The 15513-nt window shown below is 43.3% G+C and overlaps 4 protein-coding genes across 8 annotated transcripts in view; 3 read left to right on the top strand and 1 right to left on the bottom strand.

The window, feature by feature from the left end:
• The window catches only part of LOC113206387 (kynurenine formamidase), a gene marked incomplete in the record, with an annotated part of 22822 nt that extends 19770 nt beyond the window's left edge, over nt 1–3052 (top strand). The window contains 5 exon segments of the mRNA XM_052267338.1: nt 9–143; nt 382–460; nt 568–753; nt 2586–2709; nt 2799–3052. Coding sequence (XP_052123298.1) covers nt 9–143; nt 382–460; nt 568–753; nt 2586–2709; nt 2799–2948 — 674 coding nt within the window.
• Nucleotides 776–5147, bottom strand: LOC113206384 (O-glucosyltransferase rumi homolog). 5 transcript variants are annotated; one of them, XM_026422449.1, is made up of 2 exons: nt 4958–5147; nt 776–2502 (listed from the first exon to the last, which is right to left on the bottom strand). In XM_026422449.1, exons 1-2 carry the CDS (start codon nt 5130–5132, stop codon nt 1196–1198), a joined length of 1482 nt encoding a protein of 493 aa, XP_026278234.1. In that variant the 5' UTR covers nt 5133–5147; the 3' UTR covers nt 776–1195. The 5 variants fall into 5 exon arrangements, with proteins under 5 accessions (XP_026278234.1, XP_026278235.1, XP_026278237.1 ...); XM_026422450.2 differs by having other exon boundaries at nt 4896–5034; XM_026422452.2 differs by lacking the exon at nt 4958–5147 and adding an exon at nt 4679–4852.
• A 158-nt stretch (nt 5148–5305) lies between these two features.
• On the top strand, nt 5306–11975 carry LOC113206383 (GRIP and coiled-coil domain-containing protein 2). Its single transcript, XM_026422448.2, has 16 exons — nt 5306–5566; nt 5818–5932; nt 6052–6137; nt 6238–7999; nt 8089–8201; nt 8271–8414; nt 8493–8662; nt 8762–8975; nt 9063–9437; nt 9542–9792; nt 9869–10070; nt 10161–10403; nt 10493–10619; nt 10715–10950; nt 11037–11145; nt 11245–11975. The coding sequence occupies exons 1-16, from the start codon at nt 5549–5551 to the stop codon at nt 11316–11318; spliced, it is 4239 nt and encodes a 1412-aa protein (XP_026278233.1). The 5' UTR covers nt 5306–5548; the 3' UTR covers nt 11319–11975.
• A 2109-nt stretch (nt 11976–14084) lies between these two features.
• Nucleotides 14085–15513, top strand: part of LOC113206427 (uncharacterized) — a 31820-nt gene continuing 30391 nt past the window's right edge. Inside the window, exon 1 of the mRNA XM_026422514.2 lies at nt 14085–14390. The gene's annotated coding sequence lies outside the window, so the exon portion shown is untranslated. The remainder of the gene's footprint in view (nt 14391–15513) is intronic.

Here is a 15513-nt window from a genome sequence, read left to right as displayed (position 1 = left end):
TCCGACAGATGCTCCGATATTTGTCTACATCCACGGCGGGTACTGGCAGCACCTCAACAAGGACATATCCTGCTACCCCGCGGGGCCGTTGGTCAAGGCGGGGATACGAGTCGTGGTCGTCGGCTACGACCTCGCACCCGACGGTGAGCGCACCCGGCCCTACACGTGTCCTCGGGAGAGGGGATACAAGCATCATGGAACCCCTATGAACACGGATAGTGATCATGTGACCCTTCAAGGAGGGGAGGCCATAACATTTATACCCCCCACTAGGGCACGTAGCATGTGCACGACCCCTTATTCCCCTTTACACGGAACTGACGGCGGAGAGAACTTGCCTGTTATTGGAACGGCGTAGGTAACTGACCCTTCTCCTTCCAGCCGACATGAAGCGGATCGTGGAGGAGACGAAGCGCGCCGGCAGCTACATCATGGACCTCGCTGAGAAGCTGGGCTCCAGGTGAGTATCGCTGATCCTCGCACACACAGAACGAGCAGGAAAAGTACAGTCGGCAAGTTTGCATGTTTCTAATTACTTTGTTTAAATTTGTATATTTTGGGGCACAGTGGAGTTTGGTTTAGCGGCTTCTCCGCGGGGGGCCACCTCTCTGGGATCCTCTTCGCGTCGGATTGGATGGAGTCGCTGACCCTGCGCCAAGTCCAGCTCGTGCGCGGCTTCCTACCCATCAGCGGGGTGTTCGACCTCAAGCCCATCGCGCACACGTACATCAACGGGCCTCTCAAGATGGACGAGTGAGTATAGCAAACGAGAAACTTAGGGGTAAATAATATTATTTATTTATAGACACAGCGACACAGGTGATCAGAAAAGAGTTATTAACATAATATAGCAGTTAATCAAGCATTAACTAACTACCTTCTGTGGAAGCAAGGTAGGTAATTAAGTTTGTATGTCCCGATGGTCATTAATTCCTTGAAAATGACACCAGACTGTTCAACTTAACAATAAAACATTGAAAAACAAATTTTAATTGGAAAAAATAATGAGAAGTACTTATCTTAGATTTATCCCAACATAAAAATAAACAAAGGAATATTTAACTAGTATCACACACTCATATCTGGAGTACTTTTATATAAGTTTCAAGTTGATATAAGTTTATTTATTTCTTTTAAGTAAAAGTTCAGTCTTATCATATGATAATACTTGCATAAGGAAAAATTATTTTCAGATCTATTTGAAAATATGTATCAGATTACTTTTCCAAGCAACAAGGGCACAAAATGCAGATGCCAAGAACAGTTTGCTAAAAGACACATGTTTGTTGGATTTTTTAGGCAGAATAAGGTCGACATATTGGACTTTGTCTACCTTTTCCAGCTTTTCCACATGCTCCTGAATAAAATGGAGCTCCTTCATTAAACACTTGGTTTGCTTATAAGTTTGTAACAAAATCTGGTAGAGGTCTTCAACCTTGGGGTCGTCTGGAGATAAAGTTATTCTTTCATTGCAGTAAATAGAAGTCGCCCAAATTATGTGAAGATGTTTCACAAAGTTGGCCAAAGAGCGGACAATATCCATTATTTCTACTGCCTTTAAATTATTATTTTGGTTTAAGGCTGGTAGTGAACCAGCACCCCATGGGCGTTGAAAGAAACACTTATTGCCCTCAATGATCCGCTCACGATGAGATGAGAAATAAATACCAAGCTTCTTTAATTCCTCATTTGTAATGTTTAAAAATTTGGCAAGACTCACTTTTTTACTTTGAAATAGCTCTGCTTTCTGCCCTAATCTCATTCCATCAAGAAGTATCTCTACATCCTTATAAAAGCCATCCTGACCAGCAGAGTTGGTACTAGGTAATTCAAGAAGTACCTCTTCAAAGGATGATTTCTTCTGTGTGTAAGACATTGGAGTATCAGCTTCAATTTGAAGATGTTGATCATCAAGCATTTGGATGATATCCTCTGAGCCCTTAGTAATGGCCAAATCTAAAGGCAAACGACCTCGCCTGTCCCGAATATATTTATCAGCTCCATGTTTTAAGAGAATCTGCACAATATTGGAATGATTACCAGAACAAGCCAAATGTAAGGCACTGTAACCATCGTTGTCAAATCTATTGACCTCGCACTTTGCCTTACAAAGAATGGAAACTAATTTTTCATGTCCTCTTGTACATGCATACATAAGAGCTGTTGTCTTGTGCTTATCCATATTATCAATATTTGCACCATGTTTTATGAGAGATTGCGCACAGTTCACAAGCTTTTCTTCTTCAAATGAATTTGAATTGCAAACAGCCATAATAGGTGTGAAAAATTCACAGTCACAATTTGCCTCAGCACCATTCCTTAATAAATAATCTACAATAGAATCCTTGGCATAGCTGCAAGCATACATGAGTGGTGTCCAGCCAGTCTTCAATGTAACATCAGGTGTACCTCCTTCCAGAAGTTTCAATAGCTCAATGATACTATCAGCACGGATGCTTTCTCGAACTGCTGTTTCGTAGTCTTCCATAATTGTAAAACGCTCTGTAACAATCAAACAAAAAAAAAAAGGAATTAGAGGCAAAACATGTATGGTCTAATATTCTCTGTTCTGATTTTCTGTTCAGGGAGGAAGCAGACAAGCACAGTCCAATGAGTATGAATGTAAGATATCGTGATGTTAAGATTCTGGCAATCTTTGGACAGCATGATTCCCCATCATTTCAAGCACAGTCAAAAGATTTCATAGAGGTAAGCTTTGATGTACTAACTGAAAACAGTAGTGACTGTACATAATAGAACATAACATAACTTAAAATGTATACTATTGTTTATTTCAGAAACTGTGCAAAGAAAAATTTGAAGCCAGCTGGTTTGAAGTTCCAGAGATGGATCATTTCAACCTAGTTGAAAACCTGTGTAATTCTGAGTACATTCTTACGAGAAAACTGATCAGTATTATAAAGACAAACAAACTAAAAGAAGTTTGAGATTATTTGTTGGGACTTCAATTTTTTGAATTATATTTTCCATTACTAATTAACATGATGTCATCTCCATAACAAATTAGTAATTAAAAAATGAGTGAAAGTTTTCCAAGTCTTACATTTTAAAAATGTGTGTTGGATCTGTCTGCATACGTCATCAGGAAGAGTGCTTCACCTCAACTAATCTATCATCCAAGGAGGGCTGGTATGTTAAAAGCTTTGAGTATCTCTTGAGAAGTTTCCTCCAGTAACAAGTAACATCTTTCATTTCAAGATGATTCCAAATAAAATTATAGCCCTGTTCTGCAATTTTTCTTGCAATATCTTCATTGTTTCTTACAAAATTAAGCAGTTGCTTGATTTGTTCTTTAGTTTCCCCATTTTCAACAGGCACATAATGTACCCATGGTTTCATGGCTGGGTAGAAAAATTCAATCCACTCATCACCCACATGAAATACAAGGCTTTTACACAGAAAAAGATGTTTCAGACGGAAACTTGCCGCAACTCCCCGAAAATTAAACAAGTACTTGAAACGACAATGTTCTTCAAGAGACACTTCCTCAGCAGGAGCAACATTAAGAGTGTCAGCATTAGATTTCCAGGCTTGATTTTTGGTGTAGGCAGCATCAACCAGACTCGGTTCCTCTCTGGACAGTAATATCAAGGGATCTCTTTCTTCAGTAGTCCTTGATCCTCGGAAAAATGCAACATTAGATTTTTTTTCCCAGCTCCAAGTATCAGATGCTTCCTTTAATGAGTTTCTATGTCTGTCCCAGCGACCCAAGCCAGTGGGGTAGAGCTTGATTGCAGGGCCACCTTCCCAAAAACTCCATGCTGGATATAAAATATCATAATACTCGTCTGTTTTACTGAATGAAAAGACAGGCTGCAATTGGTTGTGATACCTGCTTACTTGAGGCCAGTCTCTTGTATTTAAAATAAACTCTGTATCAGGAATTTTTGATTTCATTTTAAATAGGAAATGCTCTACCCCGGCACACCGTGCTGGAAACATACATGCTTTGGCTCTGTACAGACGATGGTTGATGATTTGATACTTTGTCCCTCTGCTCTCAGCAGCTTTTATCATCTGAGGTGTGATACCATTTTTGAAATTGAGTAAATTTTCCTGGATTACATGGGCATGACAGCTGCAGTTTTTAGCAGAACACTCTTCATAATTTTCAAATGCAATTGATATTTTTCTTTTGAGATCAATCCATTGATCATTCAGCTCTCTTGAATACTTTGATGGTTCGGCATCGTCAACCACCTGTTGGTGACACTCATTGCTCCCATCTCTATTAATTGAGCAAAATTCACCAATGCAAAGGCTAAAGGAGAATCCTACTAGCAGGAAACTTTGGAACCACATAACTCTTCTAGTTATAGCCACAAGCCGGAAAACACTAGACTTGTTTAATTTCTTTGGTCTAGGTTATAGCTGCTACACTTGCCAAAAACTCAGGAACGGAAAATTTCCGCACTTGGCTTGCCATATGAGTAAGCCCAAGTATTTCGTTTTCTCTTCTTCTTTCCCCAAAGAGAGAACTCAAAAAGTAACGCGATGTAAGATAGAAGAATAGAAATCTTCAGATTTTTTGACACACGAAATGTAAACAAGAAATTAACCTCATGGTTGCCAACGTCTCGGAGGAAGTGGATAAAGAGCCTAAGTCTCGACACTTCCGTTAAAATAGTGCCCAAATAGTGTAAAAGCTAGCACTCACATTACGAATGACGTATAGTTTTCACTGCAGTTACTTCAAGATCACAAACCCACGCAACCCACACAAATGCGAGAAATACGAAATATGACCTCTTAAACGAAGAGGTTAGGTTACTACTTAGCGAGCAACAAATTTGATAGAGATAATCCGTGCAGTCGTAAACGAAGTACTTTTAGAATACACCTTCAAGTATTTTTGAACAAACAGAATAACTTACTTTAAAACAGCTAGAGAGAAGTGTTGTCGAGCCGGGGCGAAAGAACAATAACAAAACCAAACCTGCGCGGTAATCCTCGGGCTGGCAAACCGGCGCTTTAGGATGGAATGATGTGGAAGTTTTCGTTGAGTTACAGCATTTTTCAAAGACAATTCTAACTGAAACTATGAACAAAACAAAATTCTGTGGATAGAGACAATTAACTTTTGCACGGTTTAGACTGGCTACGATTGTCATTTATTGGATACGTTCTATTTGAAAATCAGCCAATCAGAGGCCTCGAAAACCCACTAGAACGTATCCAATAAATGACAATCGTAGCCAGTCTAAACCGTGCAAATGCCTCTCAAGCTTCTCAAGTGTCAACAATCAAGATGTAAATAAATGAGCATTATTATGTTGGACAGCATGCAGTTTTCGGTACAGTCACTTGACTTGACAGATGATTCTACGTCGTTTTGCTTCTGCAACGTAGGGAAAATAGTAGTTATATCGATTTTTGATATGGATTTCGTGAAAAAAAGACGTTGACTCAGAGTAGAAGAGGAGGTCTGCAGTCAATTTTGACACCGTCAGTCAAAACTACGCGTTATCCACCTTACAGTTTTACTAACTTGAGGTGTTTTGACACTTCAGGACTGTAGAATTACAGAATGAGTACCAAAGACACTGTAAGTTATTTTTTCCCCCTTGTCGCTTATTTATTATGTTGCAATAATTTTCGTATTTTTTTTATTCACAAATTTGTCTATGACAGTCTGTTTTTATTAAATGTTATCAATCAGCGTAAAATTTTCAATTTCCATCTAAACTTTCTTCAATCTTTGTCAACATTTTTTCATTTATTTCTGGATAAATTCAAAATTAGTTTTGAATTTTCTTACCAGTATGGCTCTGAAATATTTGTTTGTGTATGTTGCAGGATGACTCGCAGACGAGCCACAAAACTCCGCTAGAGAGGTTAAGCCAAGAGGAACTCATCAAAAAGTATCGGCAAGCTATTTTAATTGCTCAAAAAGCTAAGGAATCGAAATCTGGTAAGATAGAGTGGTTTTCCATTTTTGTGTTATCTTCATGCATTGACACTTCTGTAACCATGTGTTGTTTTATTGCTTTTCAATTGCTCTGTCAAAAATGTATTCTTATTACCCCTCAGAGTTTTTAAAACACATTGCGCAGCAAGAAGACCTTGTAAGATCTTTGGAGGAGAAACTTCAGAAATGTGAAAGTGATAAGAAGGCAGTACGTTTCTTTATTTCCTTCATTTGCTATTATTTTCCAGACCTACTGCAGGTCTTCTTTTTATGCATATGTCCTAATTTTATCTCTATGAATTTTATAGGAAGCTGAGTTTCGCTTTAAGTTAGAAGCTGATCTTAAAAGTGCCAGAGAAAGCAAAGAAAGTTCTGTACAGGAGAAACATGACAAGGACTCTGGCAACTCGATTCATGTTGATATCTCAGAAAATGAACAGCTCAAATCCAAAATGGAAGATCTTAGTTCAGAAAATTCCCAGCTTGCATTTGAATTGGAAACATCAAAAGTCAAAATTGTAACCCAAGAAACTGAACTTCTGAAAATTAAAGAAGAATTGGGAGAAGTATCTTATCTTAAAAGCCAATTGGAGAAGATGGTTGAAACCAAAGATAGTGAGACAAAGATTCTACAAGATACTCTCAACACTGAAAAGGAAACTTTTGAAAAATGTCATCAAGAGTTATGTAGCAAATTGAAATACTTAGAAGAAAGTTTAAAAAATGAACAAGAACAAAGAAATAGGGATTTGCAAATGAAACAAGACATTCTAAACCTTGAAGATGTGCTACACAAGAAAGAAGAAGACATAAAGGCACAGGAACAGTGTATTAATGAACAGAAGGTCCATTTGTGCAGACTTGAAATGGAACTTGCTGAAAAACAGTCTCTTTACACTGAGAGCTGTGAAAAAATTATAGGGTTAAGTTCACAGTTGGAAAACTTGAAAGACGTCATAGAATCAAAGCCTGCAGAAAACGAGGTTGAAATATTGACAGCAGAAAAATTGAGATTGGAAAATGAACTAGCAGAAAGAGATAAAAAAAATCATGTGAAAGAGGAAACCTTGGCTCAACTTTCATCAGCACTTGAAGAAATAAAACATAAATTCCAGGAGCTTGAAATAGCATCTTCAGAGTATTCTACTGCAGTAATTCAACTTCAATCAGAGAATGAACTTCTGTCTCAGAAGGTCTCATCCTTGGAATCTGAAAAACGTGCGATCAATTGCCGTCTGGAAGAATGCAAAACAATAATAGAGGATAAACCATTGGCTGACAGTTTGGCTGCAGAAAACTCGAAGCTGCAGCATGAAATTACAATAAAAGATGAAGAAATCGGTCTGAAAGAAAACTCAGTAATTCAGATGAGAACAGAGTTACAGCAAATAAAGGAAGACTTTGCTCAGATGTTATCAGAATCTTCTTCTAAAATAGATTGTTTAGAATCAGAAAATATGAGCCTTTGTCAGAAGATTTCATCTCTAGAAAATGGAAATGAGGAATTAAATCACTCACTCATGGAAAAACTTAATGAGATCAAGGAAAAGGAGGAATTTGTGTCTACCCTACAAGACCAATTGAAGGATGCCCAAACAATAGTCAGAGAAAAGCAAGAACATATAGAAAAATTAATGTCATCAGTAACTGATTTAGAGTCAGAGGTTCAAAATTTTAAAATATCTTCACAGTCACAACAACCTGTTCAATCTACTGAAATATCCACAGAGGAAAAGACCAAATTTGAGAGTGAAATTGTCGTAAGAGATGAACAAATTTCTAAAATGAGTGCAGAAACGTGTCAGATTTTATCGGAACTCTCCAAAGTTAAGGAAGATTTTCTATCTATGGAAACACAAAAGCTAGAAACGCTGCAGAAGTTAGCCGACACACATGATCTACTTGAAATAAAGCAGAATGAAATTGTTGGTCTTAATGAAAAACTAGCAGTTGCTTATCAGTGTGAAGAGGAATTTAAAGAAAAATTACGTTTGGTACAAACCAGTTTATCTGAAAAAGAATCGTTTATACAAGAGCTTGAGCAAGAGATTTCCAAACTAAGAGACGCTGGTAAAATTTCTGTAAACCTTGTTTATGATATTTATATTCTTTTAACTGTTTTCTGCATGAATCCTAATCTATCTCTGTTTGCCTAATAGCTGCTATTGACTCAACAAATACTGAAATTTCCAGTACATTTTCCTTAAGCAGAGCCGAAGAGATGACAAGAATGAAGGACTTGGAAGACTCTTTTGAAGATAAATACACAAAGGTAATTTTTAAATGGTGCGTGTGTGCACTTATTGACTTTACCAACCTTAACTGCAATCTTTGGCTCCAGTTGCGGGTTGTAGCTGTCAAATTAAAGAAACGAGTAACAGATATCACCCAAACGTTAGAAAATGAGCGTTTGAAATCAGCAACAGAAAAATCAGAACTTCAATCGAAACTTGCTCAATTGGCATCTCATGGAAAGACTGTTCAGGTAAAAGATTTGTTTTTTAATCTTGAAAAAAATAACCATGAAAAGAGGCGTAAAATGTTGGAGGTTTTCCTATTTCAGACCCTCCAAGCTGAAGTAGATCGCTTACAAGATTTACTCGAAGACCAAAAAAGGATTCAACAACAATTGTCCAAAGATCTTGAGTCTGCTGTTAAAGAAGCTGCTTCAAAGAAATTTGAGCTTGCTTCTGTTCAAGAGGAGCTGTCACAAGTCATCAATGAGAAAAAGAGGTATTTTTTCCATACTATTATTGAGCTTGCTCTACTTTATTGGTGTTTTGCATTATTTTACCAAAATATATTTAAATTATTTTTTTGTCTTGGTTCAAGCCTGAAAACGTCACTGGCCTCTCTTGAGTCTAGTTTATCACAAACAGGGACACTTAAAAGTGAAATAGAGAAGTTAAGTAAAGAAATTAAGGAAAAAGATCTCACACTTGACATTTTAAAGGATGAAAAGCAAAAACTATCAGAGCAATTGGAAAAAGTCTGTGTAGATGCTAAGAAAAAAAGTGTTTTGAGTTTAGAGATGGCTGATATGGAGGTGAGTTGCTGTGCTATTTTCTTTAAACTGTTAGGTCAAGCAACCTGCATATTTCTTACTCTTAAAATTTTAAAAATGTTCTTGCAGAAATCAGTGTCTGAACTAAACCGGCAGCTATCTGCTGAGCGAGACCGTTTGAAGAAATCTGAAAATGATTTGGAAGAAGAACACTCTTTATTAGTAGAGTTACAAAACCAATGTAAGAAACTAGAAGCCAATTTGCATGTTAAAGAAGAATCTAATCTAGAGTTGAGGGAACAATTAACTGAAGCTAATGGAGTGGTTGAAAAATTAAATTTAATATGCAAAGAGAATCAAGAAACTATTGACCAGCTTTCGAGACAGCTTGAGAGTGAACGAACAAATATTGAGAAACTAAATATACAATATTCAGATCTGGCTGCAAAGCAGGTGCAAACCAATGAGAGTGCAAGGCATCAAATTGAAGCACTAAGCCGTCAGGTAAGTTTTCTCTCTGGTTATCTTTATGTACTCTATGATATTTTTACTGTTAAATGGTTTGATTATATGCAAAATATTATAATATTCTTATATATTTTAAATAGGTTTTTCAACTTGAAGAGCAATGTTCTTCCCTTCAAGATAATCACAAAGCAGTGGAAGATGAACTGGCTACAGTACGGAGAGAATTTGAAAACTACAAAGTACGAGCCCAAAGTGTATTACGCCAGTCAGCCAAACAAGAAGATCGTGTTTTGTCCTCTAGCACTGTACATGATGCTGAAGAACTAGAAGTTGAAGTAGAAAGATTACGAGTAAACATAAGCAGCCTCAAAGAAAACCTCAAGCAAACAATGTATGGGAATTTTTCTATCGAATTAAGTTTAGTCTCCTTTGCTTGTGTCTATGATATCAATTTATATTATCTTTAGGTCCCAACTTCAAGCAGCACAACAAGAAGTTAATGTGGAGCGGGAAGATAAAATACGAGCCACTACGCAGGCCCAGAGTTTTAAAGAATCTTGTGCTCAGGCTGTTGAGCGCCAGAATGCTGCTGAGGAACGTCTTTCAGTGGCTGTGGAAGAAGCAAAGCAAGCAAAACTTCACTCAGATATGCTTGTTCAGTGTTACAAGGTCTGTAGGGGTTTTCCTCAATCACCCTTTCCTGACTAATTTGAAAAGAAAATTACTAATTTAAATCTGTGTTTTTGTGTTTCTCTGCAGCAACAACTAGAAGATCTAAAAACAACCCATCAGAAAAAGATTGCAAGTTTGACTGAACAGATAGAAAATTTGCAAATGTCAATTAAAACTTATTCTACTGCCCCTGCTGAGAGTGATCGAGCACCCAGTGTACAGAGTGCTCATTCCCCTATTGCAGAGTGGACAGCCCAACTTCCAAGCACAGTTCATTCAGACTCTGACTTGGCTATGCGTTTGTCCTCTCTTCATCGTGAAGAAGGAGAGGTTTGTATCTCATTTTGAGAAAATGCACAGAGTAAATGTACACTTGTTTGTTTATAGGTCTCACTTTTTAATTTGTAATCATTCTTCAGGGATCAGAAAGTGTTGATTCATTCCCCTCACGTCGCATTTCTGTTACAACTCAAGACAGAAGACATGAACTAGTTCCTCTCGATAAATTATTGTCTTCAACATCCTACCCAGAGGATGATTCTAGAGGTTTGTTGGCAACTTAGGAGACTGATGACGTTTCCACTTATTGTTGGCATTTTGTTAAATCATGTAAATATACAATTTATTTTTGCATCTAACAGAGCTTGCTAGATCTAACTCTTCGGATTTGAATGTAGACTTGGTTCAGTCCAAACTGAGTGCATGTGAGTCAAGAGCTGTACATTTAACTGCTCTACTGAGTGAAGCGGAAAGCGATGCTGCTCGCCTGTCCCAGCTTAATGCAGTCCTTAAAGAAGAAATCAGAAGACAGCAGCGTAGTGAGGAACGTGCTCAACATGCTCACAACTTGGAGTATCTCAAGAATATTGTCGTAAAGGTGAGTTAGAGTGTTTCTCATAATACATCTTCTGAATGTTCTGTAATAGATGGCATCTATTTATAACTTTCACTTTATATCTTTAGTTTATTACGCTGCAAAATGGTGACGAAAGACAACGCCTTGTTCCTGTGCTCAACACCATATTAAAACTCAGTCCTGAGGAGGCAAGTTTAGTTGATAATGCTGCTAAAGGTCAGTATATTTGCCCTTTTTGAAGTTTCAGATTGGTTTGATCTCTAAAAACATTCTCAAGCATACACATCAAACTTTTTTTTTTGACATTTTCCCCAGGTGCATCGCAAGCAAATTCTACCGGCCGTGGTTGGGGTAGTTATCTTCCTTTGCCGGGATGGACTGGATCATGAAATTGAAGTGGTATAAAAGTTATTAATAGTGTGCCGTGACTTTTCATGTCTGTGATAAATTTCTGCAAATTCGAAGATATTTTAAGGAAGACTCTTTTGAAACTTCTATTAGCTACTTCTATTTTGTTTTAATGTGATACTTTGAAAAGTATTTACATAAAAACAACAAAAAAACAAGGTCATTGAAATTGTTTTTGTGCTGCACTTCAACACTTCCAATTGTTAACTTTAAGGGTCATCTGTTATTGTTTTGGGTCTGTTCTGTGGTTTTTATATTTATATTGATAATTGCTAATTTTTATTGAGGGATGACACTAGTACAAAATCAAATTAGTTCTGAATCAATAATAGTGTTTTTTCCCTTCTGATTTTGATTATCTTATTCTTTTATGGAAGGTTGAGGATATGATGACAGTCTTTTAGGCCGAATACCTCTCCAACTCTCAAAAAGAACCTATGTAAGTTGCTCTATTTGTTCCATCAATGAACTGTTAACTTTGCCGTCTTCGGTTGCACACATTGTGATGTGTATGGTCTAATAAAATCTGTTATTATCGAGGAAATCAACTTATGTGTGTGGGCGTGTTTTATCTCTAGTTGTGGTTGTTGAAACGTGCTGTCGTCCAGGTGTCAATAAACGAAGCGATGCCATATCGACTTTGGCGGTTCGTCAGTCATTGATCCTCCTTCCCCCTGGACGTTGGGACGTCACTCGGCCATTATATTAGACCGCGGCGCGGGCATCGCGTCGTCGCAAACAATTATTTCTCCCTCGCTAATGGTCATTGGGTGGGGGGCTCACTGTACTACTCACGACTGGGCTACGACGTTGTTGTCGTTACCCCCTCCCACCTCTCCATCGACCCGGCACTGCCCCAACCAGCCCCCGCCCGCCCCTTCCCCTAGAAGCGCCGGCGCCAGCGGCCGCGGGGGGAAAGGGAGTCGAGTTCTCTGGAAGAGTCGAAGGTCAGGGGTAGTCGCGACGCCGCCGCCGAGAGTGGGAGGGAGAGAGGAACTAGAGGGGCCGCCGCCGCCGCCGCCGAGAGTGGGAGGGAGAGAGGAACTAGAGGGATGGGGGGCAGGGCCGGCAGGGCAGGGGTGTTGGCGTTGACATTCAAGCCTTTGCGAGTAGGCGTGGCGCTGGTGAACTTGGGGTGTGTGGGAGTGGGAATGGAGTTGGTGGCGCTCACCCAGCTCGCCGGGCCGCAGCCCCCTCTGCTGCCTGCGAGGTAGGCAAGGTCGCCTCCCGCCCCGCCCGGCTGTCCGCCTGGGTTGCCTATGCCGTAAGGCGCTCAGCGAGGATAGCTCTGGCGGCAGGGGGCGACCTCGGGAATTTACACCCCTCCCTTACGTCAGGAAGGGGAAAAAATGGAAAAACGGAAGATGTATCCGGATTAATAAACGCCTGTCAGATGGCAGATAGGCGCGTCCTCGACCATCTCATCAGTCAGGAATTTACTCAATAGTGTAAGATCTTGCTGATGAGCACCTCCCGACACCTTTCGAGCCACTGCTCCACCACGCTCCTTTCCGAAAACTTCCCTGTCTACATGAACAGCCGTGACACACGCTGCACTAAAGTCATCCAGATCCTGCTTGCCCAGGCTCTACCGTCACCCGCACCGCCCAATTCCCGGAGACCGCGTGCCCACTCGAACCACTGGAAGGCGTTCGAACGGAAAGCGCCGCGCCACTGGCGGCCCACCTCCGGCCGCCTGCGAGGTAGGCAATGTCACCTCCCGCCACGCACGGCTGGCCGCCCGGGTGGCCTATGCGCTCTCCGTAAGGCGCTCAGCGCTCGGCGAGGACGGCTGGCGGCCGCCTGCCTCGGGCTCGGCTGAAGAGGCTCTTTAGGCTCGGCCGTTCAGAGTGTTTGCAGATCTGCTCGCGGGATGATCCTTATCCTTATCGCTGGGCCGCGAGTTGCGACTCGGGGCAGACTTTTCCATCACGAGGAGGTCCTGCGGAGGGCAGCTGCGGTCGCGCCCCTGGGCGGCTCTGTACTCTTACCTGGCTCCTCCGCCCTCCCCTGGCGATACCCGTTGGAGAGCAGCCGGCTGCCCAGGTTACTGCCCACCTGATTGGCGTCCTGCTGGAGCACACCTCCTTCTCGCAGTTTCCAGGACGATCCGGGCCCTATAGGCCTGGGAAAAAAATAATAAGTGGCAAGGTGGCAGTGGGGTGGCAATGAGGTGGTTTTTAAGTGGCAAAGTGGCAGCCTAAAGCGGCAACAGGGTGGCAACCGCCCAGCACCCAAACAAAGTGCTTTCGCACTTTGGCAACTCCAGGAGAGCATTCCGAGGAGCACACGGCGCACCTGATCACGCCACGGCCGGCCCTGCACCGCCACACATACACACACCCACTCTTAAGCGAAGTGCACACAAGCGTCAAGGGGGCGGCGGGGGCACGGGCACATAGCGATAAGCTGGTCGGGGCGCGGCGGGCCCCTCGAGCACAAAGCAGAGGAGCGGCCGTCTCTTGCCTCCACGACGTCAGTCAGTCGCCGCAGCCCTGCAGCCATACTATATTTTCCTCCGAGGGGTTGTGCTGTGGGCCATTTAGGGGGCAGTGCGTCGTCGACCCTACGATGCGCTGAGGGGCTGCTGGGCGGATAGAGGGCTGCTGTCACGCGCGAGGACCGAGCTCAGCATCGTCCGGAGGAAGCAAGTACACCTGGCCATCGGTGGAGTCGGGGGCGCACGGGGGTCGTCGCGGAGGCCGAGGAGGGCGCGGGCAGGGCGGGCGGAGGGCGGAGCGACCCGGGACCCGGAGCCTCGCCGTCGAGGGCCAAGCAGGACAGGCGGCCGTCGCGGCACCTGGGAGGATGTGTCTGCTCTGGAGGACGGGTCTCCGCCGGGGTGGCTCCCGGTGGACCCTGAACCGCTTCAAGACGGACAGAGGGCGGTGAGCAGCGGAAGCCGAGCGCCGCGGGGTGCAAGGAGCCGCAGCGGAGAATCGTCGAGGAGCAGAGTTGGCACTTCCACAACGTCCACGACGTCCATACAGCGTCCACAACGTCGACGGCGTCGACGGCCAGTTCGGCGTCGACGCGAGAATCAGGTTCAGAAGGTAAGCAGCGAGGTCAAAGTAGATTACAGGAACTGTTTGTAATTCCTAGACGCATGTGGCATAGCGTTTTTCGCCACAGGGCTTAACGGCCGGCCTGGCGCCCTTCGCGTCTAGCTCGACATCAGAGCGGTGCCCGCCGCCAGCCCTCGAGGCGACGGGACGCGGCCGCCAAATAATTAACTTCCCTGCTTATTGTTGGCGGCCGATCAGAGCAGAAAGTACCGGTCGATAACCACACTCCGCCCCACATCCGCCCTGCTCTCTGGCCGCCGGTCACCGCGGGACAGTGCGGGGGAGTGGCGGGCGCCGTGCGGGGGTGTTCACGCTGCGCCGCGCTGCTCGCCGGCCGATGCTCTCCGCGGACCTCTCCCGCGGGCGCTTTTATCTGCTCCCGGCTGCCCCCGGGGGCGGCCCGAGCCCGAGGCACCCGTGGATCTGGAGCTCAGGATGGGGGTGGGGGGAGAACAACCGCAGATAGCATCGCCCACCAACATAATAAACCCTCATTTGGTTCATTTTCTGTGATTGTTTGTAATTGGAAACAGGCGGCCCTCTTTTGTACAAGCTAGTGCCGTGATAGCAAAAGAAACAACCTAGGAGGCCATGGCCTCTGCAGAGGCACGGAAGGGCTGGAGAATGTGACATTGTGGAGTTGTAGGGGAGAGAGGGGGGGGGATTACGAATAGCAGAATGGAGAATTCGCATTATTGCGACTCCGGCGTCAGTCCATAGCGGGCGCGGGACACGTCAGTGCGGAGCAGGGCCACAGCAGGGCCACAGCAGGGCCACAGCAGGGCCACAGCAGGGCCACAGTAGGGGCCACCACTGCGCAGTGCGCACTCCGCTCAAGGGCGTTGAGAGACCCGACCTTGCCCCTCCTCGGCCTTGCCCCCCGTATAGAGGTTGAGTCAGGGTCAAGTCTAGCGCCATGTATGACCCTACAGTCGAAGGGTATGGAATTTCTTCTTGTTCCCACTCCCACTGCCTTCGACACTAGCCTTTGTCCCCCCCCCCTCCCTCCCCAGCGCCGCACGCGATGGGTGGGGTGCATACCCAGCTGGCGCCGGCGCGTCGCTCGGCCTGCTTCCCTCTGTATGCCGGAACACTAAGCCGCGGGACAACC

Source organism: Frankliniella occidentalis, unplaced genomic scaffold (assembly GCF_000697945.3).
Source record: "Frankliniella occidentalis isolate FOCC.00 unplaced genomic scaffold, Focc_3.1 Scaffold50, whole genome shotgun sequence".
Classification (NCBI taxonomy): Eukaryota; Metazoa; Arthropoda; class Insecta; order Thysanoptera; family Thripidae; genus Frankliniella; species Frankliniella occidentalis.
Note: the sequence above shows the minus strand (reverse complement) of the source record. Positions and strands in the feature narration are given on the sequence as shown.